This window comes from Lagenorhynchus albirostris, chromosome 16 (genome assembly GCF_949774975.1).
Source record: "Lagenorhynchus albirostris chromosome 16, mLagAlb1.1, whole genome shotgun sequence".
In the NCBI taxonomy this organism is placed as follows: domain Eukaryota; kingdom Metazoa; phylum Chordata; class Mammalia; order Artiodactyla; family Delphinidae; genus Lagenorhynchus; species Lagenorhynchus albirostris.
The window spans coordinates 49,073,420-49,098,064 of record NC_083110.1 but is presented as its reverse complement, the minus strand read 5'-3'; the positions used below and the strand labels follow the sequence as shown (position 1 = coordinate 49,098,064).

Sequence of the window (24,645 nt, the reverse complement as noted above, 5' to 3'; positions counted from 1 at the left end):
AATTGCTGTTTAACAAATTTGGACATACCCATGGTCCATTTTAGGGTTTCAGCACTGAATTAGATCCCCTGTGGAACTTAAAAAAAGATACCCAAACTCAACCCCAAACCTACTGGATCAGAATCTCCAACAGTGGAGATCTGAACGTGCCTGATTTTAAAAGGTTCCACAGGGGTCTCTGATGACTAAGAACTACTCAAGCCTACTCCCCGTTTTTCTGAAATGAAATTCTTGAGAATTACTATAATTGAGCATTTTAGAAAAGGAGTCACCAAAAAACAGGAATTCACAGATAACTTGTACTATTTCTCTGCATTAATATAGTAAGTCCCCTACATACAAACCTTCAAATTACGAACTTTCAAAGATACAAACGTGCCCCTGTATGTCAGCTGTTGTACTGTACTACTGTACTTTTCAAGGTACTGTACTGTAAGATTAAAAATGTTTTCATTTTTTGTGTTTGTTAGTTTTTTATTTATTATTTGTGTGAAAAGTATTATAAATCTATTACAGTACAGTACTATATAGCCGATTGTGTTAGTTGGGTACCTAGGCTAACTTTGTTGGACTTACAAACAAATTGGACTTACGAACAAGCTCTTGGAACAGAGCTCATTCGTATATAGGGTACTTAGTGTATAAACAATTAAGAATTGTTAATGTGCCTTGAAAGTGAAATTTGCCACACACGAGTCTCCTTAATCAGCAACTCCATCTACTGGATAAACTTAGGGAAAATCTTATAATTTTAGAACGGACTTTGCTTAAAAACAAATTATGCTGTAAAAGTAAAACATCAAAGACCAGTGCTTTCTTTCCCCCCCCATAATATCCCTTTAGTGGATACACCTTTGGTAGATGGCTACCTAAATAAAGACAACATTCCAAACTTCTTAAAGGAGCTATACCACACTTTACACAGTAAAACATATTCCTGAAAAACTATATTACATTTGATTTTTTCTTTTCTGTGATCACTTACAATGCCCAGTGTGTTCTGTCTCAAGTTGACAAAATGACCATACACATTAAACAATTTTCCCTCCTGAAAAGTCATAGAAATGGCCATTTGAAAAGGACAAAAGAAATTAAATTCATAAAGGTTCTCTTATACAAAAAGGAATAGTATCAGCAGATGGTTGATTCTGAAGGATTTCTAGAAGACCAAAGGCTGATATGATCATGCTGGCATATGGACCACACCTCAGAGCACACAAACGGGAAAGCTAAAACAGAGAAGGAATCTTCTATGCCACAGTAGAACCTTGCTCCCTTCTTCTGTCACAGGCAGCAGCAAATAGTAAGAAGGGCAGAAACTGAAGCGCTTTTAGAGCTAGAAAAGTGATGGACCATCATTTACCAAAGAGAAGTTTCAAACGAATGAATGAAGCAGAGATAAAGAAACAGAAGAAAACTTGATGGACTCTTTTAATCTCAGCCCATCAAATATCTAGCAGAATAAATAAAACAAAACAAAATATGTCACCCAAATACACCCTTGTGCAATTCCAGAACACCAAGTATAAACGAAAAATCCTCAAAGTTTCCAGATGAGATGATACAGGTCACCTACAAAGGTATAACATCAAACTTCTTATATAAAATAATGAGTACTATTTTCTTTTACTATCTGTTACTTACATGAAAAAGTTTTTCTGTCTTTGGAAAAACTGCAACGATATCATACAGCCGGACTCTTGAAGAAGTTGCTCTCTAATAATATAAAAAGAATGTTATCATACTTATGCAACAACAAATGCATATGGAATTCTGACTAATGTCCTGGCTGCACTTATATTTCAATTGTGTAACACTTCTAATATGCCACTGACATTTCTGCTTTGCTTTGTATGTTGTCAGAAAAGACCTCCTCAGCACATGAGACTCCAGATACCAACTTCCATCCCACCAAGGAGGAAGGAATCATCCTTCCTTCCTTCCCACATTGTTATGCTTTAACTGTGTGCCAAACATTTTGTTTGAGATAGAAAAATCAAATTAGATAGCTGCTGCTCTTACAAGCTAGTGGAGGAGCTTGCCAGAAATTTACTGAGCACCTGCTGTGTGTGGGGCACTGGGGATACAAAATCACTTAAGGCATATGTCTGTTCTCAGTGGAACTCACCATTTTTTGGTGAGATAAGAAATACACGTGACTAAGTGTGATGTGATTAGGTTCACAATGAGAATACTGTTAAATACAAATTAAACTGCTAAGCATGCAAGAAAATACCCGAGAGTCCTAAGACAGAAGAAGAGGAATTTATCCGTTAAAGATTGTTTATAAAAGAAAGTCTCAAACTTATATGTGTATGCATGTGAAAAGGCTGGAAAAATATATATTCAAGAGTACAATCTCTGAGTGATGAGATATGGGATATTTCTTCTTTGCCTGTTGGCACCTTTAAAATTTTTTACCTCTTATTCTGCAAAAAGAAAAGTCATGATAAAAATTAGAGGAGGAAAGAGATAGGTTGAAGAGAAGCAGCAGGTACTGTGCTTGAGCAGGTAAGAAAACCTGCTGGGCAGATGTATGCTGAGACAGGGCAGGCTCCAGGTCTCAGAAAAAGTCAGGATCCAGGACTCTTTGTCCTCTGCTTGCCCACTCCCATCTGGAATGTGGACAAATAGGGGCCACCAGGATGTTCATGATAACAAGAGAAAATCAAACTCTTCGTGACCATAAAAAGTCAGCTCCATTTATGTCTCCCTGGGCTTAGATAACCAGAATGCTGCCTGCAGTTGTATAAAATCCCAAAATTTGGCTTTCTGTAATTTCTTTAGCAATGCTAATGTTAGAAAGGAGGCCAGCCCTTCCTTGATTACTCCTGTTCTATGATAGAGGAGGCCATTCCAGCTAAAGATGCAACAGCTCACCTTCTCAGAGATCTCACTTTCTCTCTCCCTCACTGGACCCATCCCATCAGCACCAGGCATTCTCAAGTCTCCATCTAACCAACAAAATCTAGACAGCAGGTTCTCATCCACCAGCCTCCCTATGCCTTCTGTTCCTCCACAGAAGCAATTTTCTCAAGCAAAGTCAGCAGCACACACTGGCTGCATGTTCTCACGTCCCTATCATTTCCGTGGAAATGGCTTTTACTAAGGCAACCAATGACCTCCACGTCATTAGGAGACTTGCCCATTCAACACATGTTTTAGCCCTTCTCTGACTTAACTACTTAGGCACCTTGATGCTGCTGAGCCTTCTCACATTCCTCGTTGTCCACCTACTTCTCAGACAGTCCTGCCTCAGTCTCTAATCCTAGCTCATCCCTCATCCTTTACTCCACCATTAAATACCGAATTTCCTCAGGGCTCTGTCCTAGACCTTCTCTTCCCACATATTCTTACCAAGAAGTCTCATCCAGTCTCATGATTTCAATTACTCTCTACAGGGTGACCACTTCCAAATCAGTATCTTTAATTAGGGTCCCTCTTCTGAGGGTCACACCTTTTTTTCCAACCCCTCCAGCTCCACTGGAACTCTCACAATAACCCATCACGTCTGAAACATGATGATCTAAACTTACTTCTCTTTCTATGTCCCATCTCAGGAAATGGTACCATCTACTTACCTGGCTGCTCAGGCCAAGGCAGGGAGTCATCACCTTCTATCCAATCAACAAATCCATCCAAATCCTATCAATCCTCCCGTCTCCCCCAGCCCCAGTGCCTCTTAAATCCCCTCCTTTATTCATTCTAATCTATTCTCTATAATGCAAACTTCATAATTGTACTCCCTTGGTTAAAACCTTCAAAGGCTTCTTCTAATTGCTCACCCAGACCCACCTCCCTAACCTCATCCCAGGATAGACAGCTCATCAGGCTCAACTCAACTGGTGTTTCATTTTCCAGAATGCATCATGTTTCTTCTTGGATTCAGGACCTTGCATAATCCATCCTGTCTGTGGAAACATTCTCTCCCTCACTTGGCACCTATAACACTGATTCTTCTGGCCCCTGTTTGAACATCAGCTTCCTCGGTGGGCCTCCTGCTGCACATTCCCAGGACATTCCTTATTTGCTACCTCCCACTTTTTAAACATTCCTCCCATTTTTATTTATTTTTAATTTTTAATTTTTTTGCGATACGCGGGCCTCTCACTGTTGCGGCCTCTCCCGTTGCGGAGCACAGGCTCCGGACGCGCAGGCTCAGCGGCCATGGCTCACGGGCCCAGCTGCTCCGCGGCACGTGGGATCCTTCCGGACTGGGGCACGAACCCGTGTCCCCTGCATCGGCAGGTGGACGCTCAACCACTGCGCCACCAGGGAAGCCCCCCTCCCATTTTTAAAAGGATTGTGTCTGTATTATTCATAGCAATATCCCCAGTACCCACCTATGTCTACTTCATGTAAGTTCAATGAAAACCACTTGCTGAAAGATTCTTTAATTGTGGTATTCTTATACATGTGCCATGAGTAGAAGAGATTCTGTTATACTATGTGAATTCTGAGCTAAGGAAAGCAGTCAAGTGTCACACACTGGGGGTCGGGGGAGATGGAACAATGGGAGGAGTTGGAAAAACAATAGTATTCAGCAGAAATCAATACAACTTACAAGGCCAAGAGAGAAGAAAAACAACTAACCTACCAAAACATTGCAGTGAGATGGATCCGAAACGATAATTGTCAGTCTAGTTAAAATCTTAATTGGTTTTGATTTTCCCTGTAATCAAAAAAGCACAAAATAGAAATGACTGATTTTCCTCCTAAGCAGTGAAAGTACTCATTAAAAGGTACTAACAATAAAAGATAGTGAAGATCAGTAAAACCTAGTCCTCACTCTCAAGGAATTTATAATACAGGTGTACCTAGTTTTATTTTGTTTTGCTTTGTTGTGCTTCACTGATATTGCATTTTTTACAAATTGAAGGGTGGCGGCAACCCTGTGTTGAGCAAGTCTATTGGCGCCATTTTCCAACAGCATTCGCTCACTTCATGTCTCTGTGTCATATTTTGGTAATTCTCCCAGTATTTCACACTTTTTCATTATTTTCATATTTGTTATGGTGATCTATGATCAATGCGAACCGGGGCCCTCGCAATGGAAGTGCCGAGTGCTAACCACTGGACTGCCAGGGAATTCCCTGATCACTGATCTTTGATGGTACTATTGTAATTGTTTTCAGTGAAAAAAACCATACCCATATAAGACATCGAACTTAATCAATTGTTGAAACGACAACAAAGGATTCAGAATATTATATAAACTTAGTTGATAAAGCAATGGCAGGGTATGAGAAGACTAACTCCAATTCTGAAAGATCTGCTGTGGGTAAAATACTATCAAACAGCGTTGCATGCTACAGAGAAATCATAGTGAAAGGAAGAGTCCATTCATGCAGCAAACTCACTGTTGTCTTATTTTAAGAAACTGCCGCAGCCACCCCAACCTTCAGAAACCACCACCCTGATCGGTCAGCAGCCTTCAGCACTGAGGCAAGACCCTCCACAGGCAAAAAGATTACAACTTGCTGAAGACTGAGACGACGGTGAGCATTTTTAAGCAATAAAATATTTTAAAATTAAGGTATATACATTGATTTTTTTTTTTTTAGACATAATGCTACTTCACACTTATTGAACTACAGTACAATGTAAGCGTAAATTAATATGCACCAGGAAACCAAAACATTCGTGTGACTCGTTTTATTGTGGTGGTCTGGAACCAGACCTACAATATCTCTGAGGTATACCTGTACAGCCAGAGAAAAAGAGATGTACATAATGTTTCGTGGAAGAGCTGAGTCTTCATGGAAAGCTAAGACTAGTAGACAGAGGAAGGGGCAGTACAGATTAGAGAACCACATATATCACTGGGCATGTCTGAGCTGGATGAATAAGTACTATGTTTCTTAAACAAAACACTTACCTGTACAATTGGCAAAGTTGTAAAGAGTTCAGAAACAGCTACTGGTTTTTCAATTTCCTACAACAAAGAAGAATATTTTTTTAAAAAAGCTAATTTCTGGCACTCAGAAACACTAAATAAGTTGTGTGTATGTGCATGTGTGTGTTTTTTAATGAAGAAAGCTAAAGCAGAGAAGCAGCTTAGAACACCAATGGATAGGAGGGATGAACAATAGTTGTTAGAATGAAACAATCTGTAAGGAACAGTTGTTGGCCTAAAGGGAGATATACATATTTACTAGTATGTTTGGGAGGGAAATCAATTAGTAATGAGTCCATGACAGTACAATAAAAAAGATTAAATATTGTGATTACAGTTTAATGAATAACAATGCACTTTTAAGAAATTATTGAAAGTTACTTAACATCAAATCAACTTTAAGAATCCTTATACCATGCCCTAGCACTTCACAAAAAACTATCATTTGTACAAATACGCATCAGCTCAACTATTAACATTAAAATAAGATAATGAACAAAGAGCGCTCGTCTGTAGCTTCAATATTACCAATATACACAAAGTAACTATAAATGCTGGTTATTATTAACTTAAGAAATTGTATTTTACCTGTTTCTTTTCCTTAAATTCAACAACATGATTGATGGCAACAACTGAATAGCCCACTGAAAAGAAAAATTGAACATTCTTGTTAAATACAACAACCTCTTTTACACATAAGCTCATCCCAATTCATGTCAAGACTAGAAGGTACTAAGAAGAATGGTTATGGGCTCTGGCGTCAGATGGCCCATTTTCAAATCTATGCATTACTACTTAGAAGTTACTTAACCTTAAGTTTCAAGTTCTTCGTCTGCCAAATGGTGATAATAACAGAACTCACCTTATATGACTGGCAGAATTCAATGAGATAACACACAAAGGATGTTTTAGAACAGTGGCTGGCACAGAGTCAGGGCTTTGTTTGACTTTGGTGGTGTATCATTAGCATTATACCAAAGACACTGCGCAACTCCTTTAAACCATCATTCTCCTTCGTGTCCTTTTGTTCATTTTCATCCCATCACATGTATACTTTTTCACCTTCATTCTTACTCGTTTCTTTTGCTTTTTACCCTTTCTACTTCAAAGGCCCTTTTGCTAAGGAGAAATGTAGTCACGACTCCCTCACACCACTGTCCACATACGCCTCTGAGCTACCCACCAAGAGACTGGGAACTCTTTGAAGCCAGGGCCTTGCTTTATCAGCCTCAACACAGCCTTGTTTTGGACATGTGGACTATCAAAAACATGCCTAAATCATGACTCCAATCTTTAAGTTATTTAAACACCAATGGGAACAACAGGATATTAATATTAAAAGCTAATGCATATTAATGCCAAAATAGTGGTCCCCCCTCTCATTAGTTTGTCCAGTTTCCTTCTTTTCTTCCTCCCTCAATTATTTACTGAGCAACCATTACTTAACAGGCCCTGCAGAAACCTCTTTATTTTTAACTCCCTCTATTCCCACGTAGACATTTTACAGTCTAAGGAAAGAGACAGCAGTCGCGATTAACTCCAGTAATTAAAATGGGGGTCTTAACTCTCAGAGCTTTTGCTTCCCTTGGATTCAAGTATGCGTAACATTCTAGCATTTTGGCCATGCTGCTCCCCTCTCACGCTCCTAGTATGTCCTCCGCCCCCACCAACCCTCCCTCTACATAGTATAATTCAAACACTCGCGACCCCATGTCCCTCCCTCACTTCTCGGACCCATAGGTGCACCAGCTTCCTGCATCTGAGTGTCAGAACACTGTCGTGAGACGCAGAAAGGGGCGATATTAAAAGCACTGACGTAGTAGACTATACTTGGAAGCCCTGGCTTCTGCCATCCATCAGCTGTGGGGCCCTATGCAAATTCCCCGCCCTGTCAGGGCCTCAGTTTCCTCAATTCGCAAGAAATAAGGAGCTAGACTGGGTAACAGCTCCCCAGTGCTTTCGAGTTTCCCGCGCCCAGAATCAGAGCGACACCGCAGGGGCCTCAGCTTCCAGGGACAGCCAGGAGACCCCATGAGACGGGAACGAGGCCCGCCCGGGTCCCTCCCGAGCGTGGCCTGACAGTCTGGGGGGACAGAGAGACTGGGCAGGCACCGCGGCCCGCGAAGCCGGGGAGACTCACAGTGAGCAGCATTCTCCACTAGCCCGCGCAGCGCCTTCAGGTCGGAACCCGCCCGCAGGTCCAAATCCGCAAACGCCGCCATGGCGAAATCACGTGATGGCCGCGCGCCTATCTGCGCAGCCGCCGGGCCCGCCCCCTCGGGCATGCCGGGAATTGCAGTTTACCTGCGCGGTCTGCCCCCGCCCCCGCCCCCCCCGACTCCCGTGGACTAAGATTAGCAGGTTCCTCGCTCGCCTTCAAGTACCGGCAGAAATTAGTGTGTGGGAATCTACAGCCTCACTTCAATCCTTCTTCGTCTTCTTCCGAATGAGAATGTTTGGTTTCTCCCGGAGGAGTTCACATCTTCCACCGTTCCTCCTATGAAATAATGTAGAAAGTGATTCTTTCAAAATGTACGTATACAGCATTTATTGAGCGCCTACCGTGAACCAAACCCGTTTGCTAAGGGCCGGAAACGCTTAAAAAGTAGTAGGGAACCCGTTTTTCTTTCCCTCCCCTAAAATCCATTCCGTTGTTTATAAAATGGACTTAACGGGGAAATGGAGGAACTGACCTAAAAGAGAACTGCCCGAGAAAAAGGTCTTTTTGCCCAATCACAACTGGCGGTGCCACAGCACGCTACTCTTTCTTACAGTCAACGCTCTCAGCCACGAGATGACAGGATTCTCTCTAGGATGAGCGGTTAGCTCCAACGCTGGTTTAGCCAAAAACCGGTTAGGCAAGGAGGGGCAAAATTAAAATGTTTTACAGTTTTCCATCTAAGAAATGTACAATCAAATCCCACACATTTGATGTTTCCACATTTTTGAACTTCGTGTAAGTGAACTCTTCTTAAAGACTGATAAATCAGTGATCCGAGAACATAAAACTGTGGAACTATAGTTTACATCAGTGCTCCTCAAACGTCTGTGATGAAGGGCCAGGTCGCTGCCGCCCCCTGCCCCCCCCCCCAATTCTTCTAGGACCAGTACGTGGTCCATTGTGCATTACCAATGGGCAGATCTGTCCTCAAAAGACTAATCTAACATCTGAACTGCTCTGTACTCAGCTGAATAAGAAGAGTCCACTAACTGGGGGCTTGGGCATCCAGACAATGCCTAATGGCTGTGAAAGTTTCTAAACATTTCCAATTTCTGTGCTAACTTGCCACAAACAATACACAGTCTCTGGTCTATAGGGCCACATCTTGATTTGTACTCCTCTTCATGATTTCTTTCTTGGTCTCAGAAGAGAATTTTAAGAGGGATCTGTCCCATATAATAGCATGTAATTCTCCTTTTGGTTTAATTTAGTAAAGACGAAATCTTTTGCTTTCCCAATACTTGGTATTTCCTGGATAAGAACAGAAGAAAAATGTACTTCTGCAAATAGAACGAAGTCATATAAAGCAAACCCTTTGCTTTTCATCAGAAAACCTGGTGTTAATTTCACAGGTCTTCACCTATGACCACAAAATCTAGATTGGCCAGAAATATGTGTGGTGAAGGTGAATAAGATGACTCATTATTTGATGCCAGCATTAGACTACAAAGAGCTTCTTTCTTTGAAAGTCATGGTGCTGTTGCTGTAAACTGTACCCTTTAGACCTCTTTTCTCATCTTCACCCTGGGCTTCGGTGACAAGGAAGAAAAAGGGCAAGAAGGAAAATGGATGGATAACACTTGAGCACTTTACTGAGGGCGAGTCTGTTTGCTAAGTAATTACCTACATGTCTATTTAATTTTCAAAGCAACTGTGAGTTAAGTCCTGCTTTTTAGCAACATCTGCATTTTACATCTGAGTCATCTAAGGCTTAGTTAATCGTGGTAGACCTACATTTGGATCTGGGTAGTTTGGTTCAGTTCTCACTTGGTGTACTGTCTCCTGGGCAAAGCAAGCAGAGAGGAGAGTTGGAGGATGGGAAGGGAGGAGGGAGAGAAGAAGAGGGAAAGGAAGAAGAGAATGGAGGGCTGGAGGAAGAGGAAAGAGGAAGTAGGGAGGGAGAGGGGAGGAAAGGATGGAGATGGAAGAGGGGAGGAGGGATGGGAAGAGGGAAAAGGGACAATGGCATAGGGGAGAGAAGCAGGGAAGAGGGGTCAGAAGTTGGCCTGGGGGGCTGGGTTCCTAGAGCAGAAAGGATCTGGAGTTAGAAGACCTTGGAAATTTCTGACTGGAAGATAATTGTACTGTATAATTACTCTACAGACTTCCTATCTACTGTCTGATTTAATCCTCACAACCAGCCAATATTGTTATTGTTATTCCTATTATATCAAGTAGGAGTCCTGGGCTCAAAGAGGATGACTCTTCAGTTATTTCCTCTTCCTTAGGGAGCTAAGAAAGAGAAAATGGGCTTTAGCATCCAAGGCCATGTTCCAGCCCTTCTGGGTCTTCCTGAGGGCCTCTCTTGGGCTGGCCCCGCAGTGTCAGTGCATGCTCAGTTGGTCTGTGCCCTTATCCTCTTCTGACTTGGCTCACCCTTCCTGAGGGAGCTGAGAAACACTCCTCTGGGCTTCCTGTCCTCTGTCAGCTTAAGGCTGAGGTGGGGCAAGGCAAGAAAGCAATATTATAACATGACTTGCACAGGTGTGTCAAAAACATCTGGCAGGGTCTTCTCTTCCAGATTGAGGGAGAAGTTTGGGAGATTTGGAGGGGATATGGGACAGTTTCCTGGAGGAGGTGATGCTTGAATTAAATTTTGATGCATGAAATCGAGGAGCAACAAGATGCAGAGGTCTGGCATGTATCCAGAACTGGCATAAATTAGGTGGTACTCAGTAAAAAGTTGCAGATTTAATAAATGAACCCATGACCTCTTGTTTACCTTCATACCCATGTCAACCCAGTTGTAGCACTTTTGGATGTATTCAATTACCTAAACACATGGCCAGAAATTCACTGAACTATGCAGGTGGTAGACTGGCATGATACACCAGCAACCCAAATAAAACACCCCCTCTTGTTCCCAATGATGGAGCACTTACTGGAGCTCCTGTGCTGATCAGAAAAAGATGCCCTTCCTCCGACCAGACTCGCGTTTGCCCCGTTTATCACATGGCTGGTAAGTCTGTACAGTGAATCACCTGCCCAGCTTTTCCCAGGGGCCCTGGTAAAGCATACTAGAGGAGTTAATTGCTAAGTCTAGAACTCAAATGGGACTCCACAGGACATCACCAATTCAAGGAGCCTCTCTCAATAATTCCTCCCTCAGAAACTCCCCTTACTGACCTGATAGCATAAGAATTTGTCCATCTTCTAGGCTGTGAGTATCCCTGCTTGCAATGGTAGGGGTTTTTTTTTTTTAAAGTGCAATTAAGATGAAAGTGAATTTTTTTTATATCTATGTGTCTATCAAAAGTTTGAAAACGAAACACAGGTGAAGAAGTCTAGTGTATTATAAAAATTATCATTGTAAAAATAAGGAGTATTCCTACCTTTTTAAGATGCAAAGTGTGCCTGTGACGAAAGAATACAACTTAAGACGTTATTACGAAAGAAATCAAAAGAACTATGATTGGTATCTGAAAAGATGTGTGATGGAAACGGATGGAAAGAAAAGGGCTAAAATTTCAATATGGTGGTTTTTTAATGCAAGTAAAATAAGTGATTGTATTAGTGTCAGGGTCCTCCAGAGAAATAAAACCAAGAGTGTGTGTGTGTGTGTGTGTGTGTGTGTGTGTGTATGTATATATATATCGTGAGAGACAGAGAGAGACAGAGAGAGAGAGAGAGGAATTTTTAAAAAGAAGCGACTTGTGTGATTTTGGAGGCTGACAAGTCCCAAGACCGGCAGTTGGCAGGCGGGAGATCCAGGAGAGCTGATGGTATAGCTCCAGTCTGAAGGCAGGCAGGCTCAAGATTCAGGAAGAGGTGATATTTCAGTTTGAGTCCACTGAAAGGGGAACACCCCTGACTCAGCTTGAAGGCAGTCAGGCAGGAGGAATCCTCTCCTATTAGAGGGTCAATCCTCTTGTTCTATTCAGGTCTTCAACTGATTGGATGAAGCCCACCTACATTATGGAGGTTAATCTGCTTTACTCAATCTACTGGTTCAAATGCTAATCTCATTCAGAAAAAAACTCAAATACACAGCCAGAATGTTTGACACTTATCTGGGCATCCAGTGGCCCAGTCAAGTTGACAGAACCACTGCAGTGATGCTGCCTTGAATTGTTGTGTATTTTTTTTGCGGGGGGAAGTATAGTTGTTTTACAATGTTGTGTTAGTTTCTACTGTACAGCGAAGTGGAGTTCCCTGTGCTATACAGCAAGTTCTCATCAGTTATCTAGTTTATACATATTAGCGTGTATATGTTAATCCCAATCTCCCAGTTCATCCCACCTCCCCTTTCCCCACTTGGTGTTCATACGTTTGTTCTCTACATGTGTGTCTCTATTTCTGCCTTGCAAACTGGTTCATCTGTACCATTTTTCTAGATTTCACAAATATGTGTTAGTATACGATATTTGTTTTTCTCTTTCTGACTTCACTCTGTATGACAGTCTCTAGGTCCATCCATGTCTCTACAAATGACGCAATTTTGTTCCTTTTTATGGCTGAGTAATAATTCCATTGCATATATGTACCACATCTTCTTCATTCGTCAATGGACATTTAGGTTGCTTCCATGACCTGGCTATTGTAAATAGTGCTGCTATGAACATTGGGGTGCATGTGTCTTTTTGAGTTATGGTTTTCTCTGGGTATATGCCCCGTAGTGGGAAATTGTTGTGTATTAAGTGAAGAAAAAAACTGCTCAGGCAACTAAAACTTCGGTTTCTTTTCCTGAAGACTAGTTTGCAAAGAATATTTATAGAAGGCAAAAGAAAGAACAGGTCCTAAACAGAAACTAGCATTTGCAAACTCTATTCTCAGTATGTTGGAAATATAGCTTAGAACTTGCAGGGTAAATTGCATGAAAAAACTAGGTTATTTCTGGCATTTTCTATTACAGTTGATAAGTAAGTAGATATATAAAAGTTGTGTTGAGAATTTTGATATGACTATATATCTTTTGGAAATGGTGCTCAAACAAGGCACATCATTAGGAAGTGGCTTATTTTTGTGTATGGAGAAAAATTTTGAGCGTTTTAAAGTAGACGTGTTAGAATTGGTAACCATGACTACAGATGGGATTCCTGCAGCGGTCAGTGTTAACATCAGATTCATGAAACATAAGCACAATGTGACATTTTGTCAAGACACAGAATTTTAGCCAATTTATTATACTATAGGCCAGAACCACTTTGAGCTTTAAAACTTAAAATCTATACAAATGATAGCCATCATACTTGACCATGACCCACAGTCTGTGCTCAAAATAGCTGTAGTGCATATAGTGGATGCTGAGAAAATTTTGAACTGCTGAAAGAAATTTACTTATTGATGCTATCAAGGAAAAAATTATCCACCTCGGCTCACCAGTGGAGGCTGGACCAGATTTGCTTCTTTTGTCGATGCTATAACCCCTTTAAATACTCTCTCTTCCCACCTTTTGAAAAAGCATATAAACTGATTTGTTCATATATAGCAAAATTGTGTCTTTGGCAAAATGACCTGGCTAGGAATAATCTAGCTCATTTTTGGCATAGAAACTGGTTTCTAGATGTGAAAATTATGGTCTAACCTCATAGTGCAGCACCAATGTGGAGTTGAAGACTGTGATCCAAAAGATACTAAGATTTAAACCCTGAAACTTTATGGCAATCTGCTTAATTTGCCCTTCTCAATTAATATCACTAATGTGATTAAAAATTACAAAAGGAAGTTTTTCTATTTAAGCACCTACATAATAGCCTCAATTTTGCATCTTGGCCCACAAAACCTAAAATATCTACTATCTGTTGTAAACTACAGAAAACGTTGACTGAACCCTTCGTTATTTTTTTAAGTATTTTGTTCAAGTATAGTTGATTTACAGCTGTAAAATTACAGCTGTGTTAATTTCTGCTGTACAGCAAAGTGATTCAGTTATATATATACATATATAGATGTATATATATATATATATACATTCTTTTTCATATTCTTTTCCATTATGGTTTATCACAGGATATTGAATGTAGTTCCCTGTGCTGTACAGTAGGACCTTGTTTTTAGCTGCTCAACCCTCTTTAAATCAGAGGTCCACAACAGTGTTCAGACCCTGTATTCTACCTCTCAGCTAACCCTAGGGGGGCACTTGAAAATTTGTGTGGGTATGTTTTTTTTTTTTTCGCTTGTCATACTAATTTGTTGTTTTAATCTTATCATTGTCACTATAATTGAGAAGTGAGGTGGTTGACACTAGCTTTTAGTGGGAAGAGGCCAGAAGTGTTAACTATGCTGCAGTGAATGAGAAAGTCTCACACAATGAACACTTGTCCCTCATCTTGTATGACTTTTGAATATCAAGCCAGGCATTCACATGGGGTAGAGCCTGCTTATCACTACCTGAGCCTAGAACCTAAATAGGTTTTACATATAAAAGCACGGCAATTTTTTCACAATTTTTATAGGCACAGAACTTTCTAGGAGTATAACTATTGAGTAAATAGAGGGAAGATTGTACTTTTCTTTGCTTGGAACTATGAGAGTTGGTTGGAACTACATATATAAGAGAACTATAAGAGTTGTTCCCAATTTCAAAAAATTATGTCATTGCAGCAACACTACTTTTGTTATTCGAGTTGACAATGCAGCACACGTGTATCACTATGCATTTACAGCAGTCACATTCATGGTGATTCATATATGTACATATTACCAGACGTACCCACACATACATACATACATACATCATCTTATATGCTATCTGATATATGTTAAGTAAGTAAATATATATATGTATTTAGCCCTTACTTCAAAATATTATGCATAAGTTAGAACTATTGACAATATTCAGTTAGTTATCTTAAGTCTATATTTAAACATTTAAAAAATATAAACATATTTGTTATAAGTAGATATAGGCATCTGCTATATTTTTGATACAGTGGTGCCCAAGCATTCATATACTTAAGTACATATTTATTTATTCTCTCCTCTATCGCTACAAAATATTTTATTTAAAAAAAAGGTGCTGTGGACTGAATGTTTGTGTGCCCCCAAATTCATCTGCTGAAATTCTAACCCCAAATGTAATGGTACTTAGAGATGGGGCCTTTGAGAGATAGTTAGGTCATGAGGGTGGAACCCTCATGATGGGATTAGTGCCCTTATAAGAAGAGACATGAGAAAGCTTGCTTCTTCTCTCTTTGATCTCTGCCATATGAGCACATAGCAAGAAGATGACCACCTGCAAACTGAGAAGAGGGTCCTCACCAGAACCTGACTTCCCAGCTCCAGAACTGTGAGAAATAAATTTCTGTTGTTTAAGACACCCAGTCTTTGGTAATGTGCCATAGCAGTCTGAACTGACTAAAACAGGGGGTTCTGAATCTCATAAGTTGAGAATTTGCCTCAAATATAAAATCCATTGTGCAAAGAATTTATCTGTGTTCAGAAGTATTTTTATTTCTGCACAATAGTCTTTGGTTATAAAAATGAATAAAACTAAATATTGCTTCCAGTTGGAGGAATCAAGGTTGGATTCTGTACTGTAGACAACGATGCAAAATAATAATAATACCTGAAACTAACTCTGTACTTTATTTTGGTTCAGGAAAACAATTTATCAAGTTTCCAGTCTAAATCAAAGGAATAGGGACTTCCCTGGTGGCATAGTGGTTAAGAATCCACCTGCCAATGCAGGGGACACAGGTTCAATCCCTGGTCCAGGAAGATCCCACATGTCATGGAGCAACTAAGCCCTTGTGCCACAACTACTGAGCCTGCGCTCTAGAGCCCACAAGCCACAACTGCTGAGCCCGTGCACCACAATTACTGAAGACCGCGCACCTAGAGCCTGTGTGCTCCGCAGCAGGAGAGGCCACCATGATAAGAAGCCCGAGCACTGCAACGAAAAGTGGCCCCCGCTCGCCACAACTAGAGAAAGGCTGTGCACAGCAATGAAGACCCAACGCAGCCAAAAATAAATACATAAATAAAAACTTTTTTTTAAATTTATAAATCAAAGGAATACTGATTTTTAAAAAATCAATTAAATATTTTTATTTCTCAAGTTGTGCATTTTCAATTTAAAATGTAGTCAATAACATAGTTTCCCAACCTTAGCACTGTTGCCATTTTGGGCCAGATAACCCTTTGTTGTGGGAGGTTGTCCTGTGCCTCTAACTACTGATGCCAGTAGCATCCGTCTGGTTTAATAACAGTAGATGTCTCCACACATTGCCAAATGTATCCCGAAGGGCAAAATCCCAGGCCAGTAATATTTAAGTGTTCATGCCAGGTAATTGTAGGGTCAGTGTCTGATTTTTGGGGAGGGTGGTTTTAGAAAGTGAAAGGAATACATTTCCTGACTATAGGGAAGATGTGGTTTGCTTTTCCTCACGTAGTAGGGACCCTCAAGGAAGCGGGCAGACCTATTGCGGGATGGGTGCTCCGTTCACCGAGGGCCATGGACCCTTAGACTCTGGGTGTACAGCCTCAGTCAAGGTTCCCATGCTCCTGAAGGACACAGGAGCAGCAGTACTGCTTCGTGGGATTATGTGGGCTTAGACAACAGGGAGAAACAGAGCAGCCTTGTGGAATGGTCTGCTTTGGGTACAATACTCCAGGTCCATCAGTGGAACCTCAGGGTAGGGCAGGGGAAGAGGGAGCCACAATAATGACGAGTTGAATTGCCCATCAGATAAATAGGGTGGGGGCTCAGAATCATATTTAATTTTAGAAAAATATGACACTTCTTACAGAGTAAAGTTCATATGTACCTTGCATGGCACACGTGATTCTTTATGATTGGCCCCCAAGAAGTCTACCCTCGCCGTTTCCAATGCATTTTATATGATGCAGTTATGGCAAGTGTTCCACATGTTAATGGACCCCTGTTGGCACTGCACTCCCCTTTGCTCCAGTCTGCTGATGAAACTTCTGCCTGAGGGGAAGTGTTAGCTCTGTGAATTCTTTGGTCTCCCCAGGAAGAGCCAATGCTTCTTTCCTCTGGACTCCCACATATTTGTTTCATACTTATGAGGCTTTTCATATTGCACTGTATCTAGTCTGTCTCTTTCACCAGGTAATGAACACCTGCAGAGTGGAGAATTTTGCCTTATTTTTTCATCCCTAGCACTTAGCACAGTGCCTATTAATATATAGCTGGTACATGTTTATTGAATGACTGGATCAGGGATAGTTTTGCCTGGAAATGGGGACATGAACATAATGGCAATTTTCATATCACATTATTTTGAAGACTGTAGAAGGATTCCTAAAATTCTACAGGGGATTAGAAAATGTAGTATAAGATGCAGCCTATCAATTCTTCAATGAAAGACTTTCTTCTTTCTATTCTACTTATCTTTAAATACCACATGTCCCTCTATCTTCTGCCCAGTTCTCTGCTACTCTTTTGAATAAAACTACTCCAAAAGTTGTATGCCCTCCCAGTTGCTATTTTCTCTCTCCTCATGATCTCTCGAACCCATTCTAGTCTACTTTTATTCCTGCCACTTCACTGGAATAGTTCTTTCCTTACTTGGCATTTGGCCGAGTTCATCAATTTCTTCTCCTTGAAACATCTTCCTCCCTTCCCTTTGAGCATCCAATCTCTCTTGGTTTTCCTCCTAACTCAATGGTCTCTCCTCAGTCTTTGTTGGTCTCTCTTCCTCTCCCCAACCTCAGGATGTTGGAGCATCCTAGGGTTAATTCCTCAGGCTTCTTCTCTATCTGCTCTTCTTCTTGAGAGATCTCCTGAACTTGTATCTGACTATATGACATCTCCACTTGGATGTCCAATAGGGTCTCCAACTTAACGTGTCCTTTTTAAAAAGAACTCCTAAAACAATACCTGGCATGTATTAGATGCTCAATAAATACTGACTCAATCGAGTGAATGCTCATATTATCTGTTTTTCTTTAAGGTGAAGGACTTAAGTTTTCTTTCAATTAGTCCTTCAGATTTGGACCATGGAAGCTGACATTGTCCAATTTGTTCCCTGAAAAGAGCTTTCCATGGAAGTTCTCTCTGTGTGGAATTTGTATGAGGAATAGATTCACCACTAGAGGGTGAGCATGTACCACTTATATTTCGAGAAGGTCACGGTAAGAAAAAATGGAGTAATTAGAAAAATAAGTTAAGTGTTCTTGGATCTATCCATTCTCTGATTTTCTGTTCATATTTTCTTGCTGTTGAGGAAAAATTTTAAAGGATACATTTACTTTGTAAAGAGAATGAACATTTTCTAAATGGAACCAAAGGAAAAAAAAATACATTTTTCTAGTTAGCATTAAGGGAAAATGCAAGTGAAAGTATCACAATTAAAGGACACATATATCTGAATCAAAACAAAACTCACCATTCACTTTTAAGATGAGGAATTATTTTAAATCATGAACGACTCTTGGTTATAGGCATTTTTCTACATTTTGACAAACATTTATTGAGCACCTAGTATGTAGCAGGAATAAGAAAATATCCTTGCCTTTGGGGAGTTCACAGTCTGCTGGAAAAGACAGTCATGTAAACATAAAGCGTAATGCACCAGTAAGTGCTATAATAAAGATGTGTAGAAAGTGTTTTAAGAGCCTTCAGAGCCTAGAAAGGATGAGACTAGCCATGGTGAGGGGGATTTCACAGAGATGGGGCCATTCTTATGTCCCAGACTACCATTTATCCCAACTGGGCCTCCCCATATCTCTGTTGACAGTTGCTAGGATGGGTGTTCTGGCTCTGTGCTACTGCTCTACGACCCAGCTGGTACACAGTGTAGGATTTCGATATTTATATACACTAATCTTAGCACTATACCTATCTAAGCACTGTTTTCCTAGTCTTTTCTCATCCAATTCTGGGGTCAACACCCAGATAATTAGCTTAGTTGAGTGAACCAATAGGGTGTACAAGTAAGTAGCTGAAAAACTTTGGAGAAGTGCAAGAGTAGTCCTGTAGAAAGTCAGCCTCATTGGGCATTGGAAATTACCAGAGCCCCAGTCAGCATGACGTTAGTATGCTTAACTGACCAGTGTGTTGCCAATGAATCCTATGGCATAGAAAGCTTTATTTTCCTTGTGTTTCTTAAATTAAATCTAGACTGTCAGAGTATGCTGGTTTATGGGAAAATAAACTCTCCTAAGCTTATGTCCTCCGGCTGGGTATGTGTGGGCCTGCAGAGATATGATTCAGCACATACCTTTAGATGAGCCAGAGGTGTACCTACAGGAAGAAGAGCTTATAAAAAGACAATAATTCTTTTTTTCTTTTCTTTTCTTTTTTTCTTTTGCGGTACGCGGGCCTCACACTGTTGTGGCCTCTCCCGTTGTGGAACACAGGCTCAGCGGTCATGGATCACGGGCCCAGCCGCTCCGCGGCATGTGGGATCTTCCCGGACCGGGGCACAAACTCGTGTCCCCTGCATCGGCAGGAGGACCCTCAACCACTGCGCCACCAGGGAAGCCCAAGACGATAGTTCTTATTGTAGGATGCGGTTACTCTTCTGTACTCACCCAGAACAGTTTTGAGTGCAGGAGATTGCCAGTTGGAAACCTCAGAAAGCTGTCGTTTCAGGTGCCCTCATTGACAATTTTAGGAAAATGCTGTAATAGGAAATGAGAGTCTACCCAAGGTTTGGTACTTTTTAAAATAGCAGAGTTATTTTTTCAATGAAAGAAATCAAAGGGATTAAAAACTAAAGATGTGATTTGATTTAGATGCCAACCCCTCTCTTATTATCTCCAATATAAGAGCCAGAGTAGGGTGGCAGGGGGAGGGGAAAGGCAGCAACACCTTGATACGGATTTTAAAACCCCAGGAAACCAAGGGCAAAACAACACATTTAGGTGAATGTTTAGGTATTTTTATGAATATTTTGTGAAGCTGTATCTTTAGCTTTTTTGTGTGAGAAAATTGTGGAAAAGGATAAATGAGATTTTAATATTTTTATTAAGATATGATTATTTGTTATTCAATGTTAGAGGGAAACAGAATTCCAAATTGTTCTGTCTGGATTTTGGAATGATACAATGATAGATGAAATTTAAACTCAACATAGCAAGGTAATGCTGCAGAAGCTAAGATTTTCAATAACTGTGTTTATGCACTGTGATAGCTTATAAATTAAAAACCTAGCAACTCTTAGGAAATACACTCAGCCATCACCAGGGATAATATAAGTGACTTCTGTATAAAAAGGGGAGTTTGGACCTGATGCTATATTGCAAATGGAAGAGGAAGTAAATTTGAAAGTAGTATTTTACTGATTATTTGGTGCATTTATATGTCTACAATGAAAAAACAAAAGCAAAAAACATCAGAAGCAGCTATGAAACATAAGTGGGCTGGGTAAGGGCTGACCAGAGTGTAGGGGGCAAATTATATTGACTTTAAACTCAAATAAAAAATATTGCTTTTCAAATTCTTTGTATAATTAATTAATGTGGAATATTACTTAAAAGAGCCAAGACATAAAGTAAGCTGACCCTGATTAGAGTACTCAAGGGGGATAAAAAAATGAGAAAAGTCAAAATGAGTTAAAATAAGTTAAAAAGTTAAAATGAGAAAAGTCCCAAGTAGCTTGTGAAATTTGCCACCTTAAGGAATTTTTAAGAGGCCTTGAGACAATTCTAAACCTCAAAAACCAAAAACCTGAGACGTTTCAATGCAGTCATGAGTGATTTTGGACAAGTCATTAAACTTGTCCCAGCCTCTATTTCCCTCTCTGTATTGCAGGGTGAACAAATGGTTTCTCAGATGCCTTCCAGCTACAAACTAGTTTTCTTTTGTCTGAAATTATGTTTAATACTAACTTAAGTAAGGTTGAAGAAATTTCCTCACCCATCCTCTTAACCATGAAATAGTATTTTTTTGTGGTCTACATGTTACGCTGCACTCTTCCTCTGAATGTGTTGATCTGCTTACCCCAGACAGAGGAGAGCCGCTGACATGTTCACAGTAGTGAAAGAGCTGTCAGCATTGGCCCATGATTTAGGGATTTATTTCTTCTACTTAAAAAATTTTTTTTTGGAATGTGTAGAGGGAAGAATATGAACATAGTAATCAGACAAACCTGGGTTTGAAACCTCTTACTTACCAGCTGATTGCAATAGCAACTGTGTTTCCTTATCTGGAAAAACAGGGCTAACACCCACCCTGAAGAATGAAGAGTGTCACCCAGCACTCACGTCAATATATTTTGAGGTTTCTGTTCCTTTTCTTATTTATGATCCGCTAGGGTCTAACTAGAAAAGAAAACAGATTTGATTATTCTTAGTCTTTAGACTAAAGAAATCACTGCTGGCTTCCGATAAAATCTTTAAACAAAATGGAGTGAAATAAGTCTCACACATAATAAAAATCAGCCACTCTGACAGGGTTTCAATACCAAGGGGATTTTAGGCAATAGGCATTAATTAAATCAACATACACACCCAGGATTCTGCAAAACATTTATAACCGGTCATTTCTTCTCTTACGTGCAAGATTTCCAGAATGCCATGGGAGAATTAACCCTCATTTTAATACATTAAGCACTGAAGTCTGAATGTAAAAGCAGCCAAGGTCTATGTTCAGAGCTGAGAGGCCTGTTTCTAGACGCCTGGAGTGTTGGTCACAATGGGTTTAAGTCCTCTGGAGGTCCCTTCCCCAGAGCCCCCATCTCATTCTAGGTGTCAGGACCCGGGCGTCCCTCCCTCTCCCTTTTCTCCTTCTGAGCTCCCACCCCCACCCCCATTCAGCCGCTTCTCTTTTCTCCATCTTCGCTTTCTCCCATCAGTGGTCAAAATAGGAAACGGAAGTATCTGTTTGTTGCTTGGTGGAGTGCTAAGAAAGGTTTATTTTAAATCAAGATTAAAGAAAAAAAAATCCCTCCCCGGGTTCTTCATTTTGCAATGAGTCCGAGCGTCCACGGGCTCCCTAGTCCTCCCCCACCAAACTGTCGTTCACTAGTGAGGAGGTTCGGGTCTGTCGGAGGGAGTGTGAGCCTCCTGCGGAAGATCCCCGGGCAAAGCGGCTCGGGATTCCGGGAGGCACGTGGAGCACCGCCCCCCGCCCAGTGCCGGGGCGCGCGGGAGAGACGGCGGCCCCTGCCCAGCCGGGGAAACCCGTCCCGGAGCCCGGGGCGGGCGGGCAGCGGCCGGCGGCGGCGGCGGCGGCGGCGGCGGCGGCGACGGGGACGCGGCGCGGTTGCCGCAGGGGAGCGGCGGCGGCGGCGGCGGCGGCGGGCGCGAGGGGCGGGGCGCTCTCCGCAACTTCTGCCGCTGCCTCCCGGGCGCTCTCGGCCGAGCCACTCGGCGTCTGCGAGCGGTACGAGCGGTGCGGTGCGGCCAGCCGAGCCCGGCCCGCCGGCCCCCGATCCCGCGCGTCCCGGGGGTCCGTCGGGTGCTGGAGGCGCCTCCCGCAGGGAGTCCCCGGGTGGCCGCGCTCCCGCGTCGTCCGCTGCTGTTGGGGGACCGGGACGTGCGGGCCGCAAGGCCGAGCCGGGGCGCCCTCCAGCGGACTGCGCGGGCCCCATGGCTGGGCCGAGCGGAGCGGAACCGACGAGGTGAAGCCCCCGGGCCGGCAGCCGGAGCGCGTGGCGGGGGCGCCGGCTCCATGGGCAGCGACGCACGGCGGCACGATGATGGACGTTAACAGCAGCGGCCGCCCGGACCTCTACGGGCACCTCCGCTCTTTTCTCCTGCCAGAGGTGGGACGCGGGCTGCCCGACCTGAGCCCCGACGGTGCCGGCCCGGTCGCGGGCTCCTGGGCGCCGCACCTGCTGCACGGGGTCCCTCAGGTGACGGCCAGCCCCGTGCCCACCTGGGACACACTCCCGGACAATGCCTCCGGCTGCGGGGAGCAGATCAACTACGGCAGAGCCGAGAAAGTTGTGATCGGCTCCATCCTGACGCTCATCACGCTGCTGACGATCGCCGGCAACTGCCTGGTGGTGATCTCTGTGTGCTTCGTCAAGAAGCTCCGCCAGCCCTCCAACTACCTGATCGTGTCCCTGGCGCTGGCCGACCTCTCGGTGGCCGTGGCGGTCATGCCCTTCGTGAGCGTCACCGACCTTATCGGGGGCAAGTGGATCTTTGGCCACTTCTTCTGCAACGTCTTTATCGCCATGGACGTCATGTGCTGCACGGCTTCGATCATGACCCTGTGCGTGATCAGCATCGACAGGTAAGGGCCGGGCTGCCCCGTCCCGGGGTCCGCCTGGGGATGTGCTGGCAGCTCAGCCCCACACACTTGCCTTTCTTGGTCGGATAAACCAGACTCCCCTGCGGGAGGAAGGGCTGCGCTTAACCACCCCCCCCACACACACACACACATCAACCCGACACCAACCAAACAACTTCAGTTACAGCGTAGCCTATATACACCTTTAAAAGAAGAGCTCGAAATGTTCTGGTTTACGGTAGTGAGAATTTTAAGACCAAAGTTAAGAGTATTTTAAGCGTTAGAAGTTCCACCAGGGGGTTCCTTGTCTTGGTTTTCATAAGGAAGGGATTTGATCCTCTCTGAGCCTGACAAATCCTTGCTGTGAGCCTGAAAGAATCAGTTCTTTAAGAAATCAGCGGGAGAAGAGCCACCTTGCTTTCCTGATTGCACAAGCTACTTCTCAGGCCAATAAAAAGACCTAGAATGGCCCCAAAATTGGGGGGTCTACATGTTTTAACGTTGCACCTCTATGATTGCTGATTCTGAGTCACATTCTTTTGGAAGTCTGGTTTTACTGTCTGGCAAGTCTGTCTGTATCCTCCAGGCTTACTGGAGCCTTATTCCCTGTCTGAATGGTTGGTTCTAGCATTTCATCATATCCCTTGGGAATCTTCTCTTGAGAACTCCCCCACTGGAGTAATTGAAACAGAGGCTGACTGTCTGTCAGGGATGCTGAGGGAAAAAATTCCTGTCTTGGATGTCAGATTGGAATAGGAGACCTGCAAGGTTTCTTCAGACTCTAGGATTACAAGATTCTGCAGTGGAGCTAGTCGTTGGTCCTAGAAATATTGTGCAGTTGACAACTTGAAGTACGGTCCTAATGCTCTGGCAACAAAACAACTCTCTGCTTCTCTGGAGACTGAAATAGTAAAACCTTAATATTCACAGCTGGAGTTTTGCTAGTGTTTTAAAACCAGCACAGGCTGGTATCCTGTTGTGTTTAATGATACAGAGAAACAGTTGCTTATTTTCTTAGTGGACCTACAGAACCTTTAAACGTGTAGATCTTACAGCAAAGGAGAAGTAATTGATGCCTCCACACTTAAAATGAGAGTGTCTCAAAGGATGGTGTAGCACAAAACTGAGGTTTTCCTCCTTTTCCTCCCTGTAAACACTGCTATATTGTGTGTGTGGGTTTTTTGTTTGTTTGTTTGTTTTATTTTTTAATATTTAACATGTTGTGCTATTTTACTGCTTGGCCAGGGTTTATAGTTACTGAAGGAAGGGGATATTTTCAGGGAAGAAAATTACATTGTATTTACATTTAGTTAAAGATCTAGATTATTTTAAAAAATTGATCCTGCCATTTTGTATGTTATGTTAGGAGCTTCTAATAGCAAACAAGGAATTATTTTTAAGAGTAAAGCATGAACTGCATACGTGAGAATATTAGCTCCA

At 42.3% G+C, this 24,645-nt stretch overlaps 2 protein-coding genes across 4 annotated transcripts in view; one reads left to right on the top strand and one right to left on the bottom strand.

Moving 5' to 3' along the window:
* RPP30 (ribonuclease P/MRP subunit p30) overlaps nucleotides 1–8,143 on the bottom strand; it is a 28,428-nt gene extending 20,285 nt beyond the window's left edge. The window contains exons 1-5 of the mRNA XM_060125401.1: nucleotides 8,037–8,143; nucleotides 6,485–6,540; nucleotides 5,879–5,935; nucleotides 4,598–4,672; nucleotides 1,645–1,716 (exon numbers count right to left, since the gene is read on the bottom strand). Of these exons, the coding sequence (XP_059981384.1) occupies nucleotides 1,645–1,716; nucleotides 4,598–4,672; nucleotides 5,879–5,935; nucleotides 6,485–6,540; nucleotides 8,037–8,118 (342 nt within the window). The 5' untranslated portion in view covers nucleotides 8,119–8,143. The remainder of the gene's footprint in view (nucleotides 1–1,644; nucleotides 1,717–4,597; nucleotides 4,673–5,878; nucleotides 5,936–6,484; nucleotides 6,541–8,036) is intronic.
* Nucleotides 8,144–22,359: 14,216 nt separating this feature from the next.
* HTR7 (5-hydroxytryptamine receptor 7) overlaps nucleotides 22,360–24,645 on the top strand; it is a 93,498-nt gene continuing 91,212 nt past the window's right edge. For all 3 annotated transcript variants that reach the window (XR_009536142.1, XM_060126575.1, XM_060126576.1), the window contains exon 1: nucleotides 22,360–23,208. Coding sequence is in view for 2 of the 3 variants with exons in the window: in XM_060126575.1 (XP_059982558.1) it covers nucleotides 22,664–23,208 (545 nt within the window). In the remaining variant the exon portion in view is untranslated. The remainder of the gene's footprint in view (nucleotides 23,209–24,645) is intronic.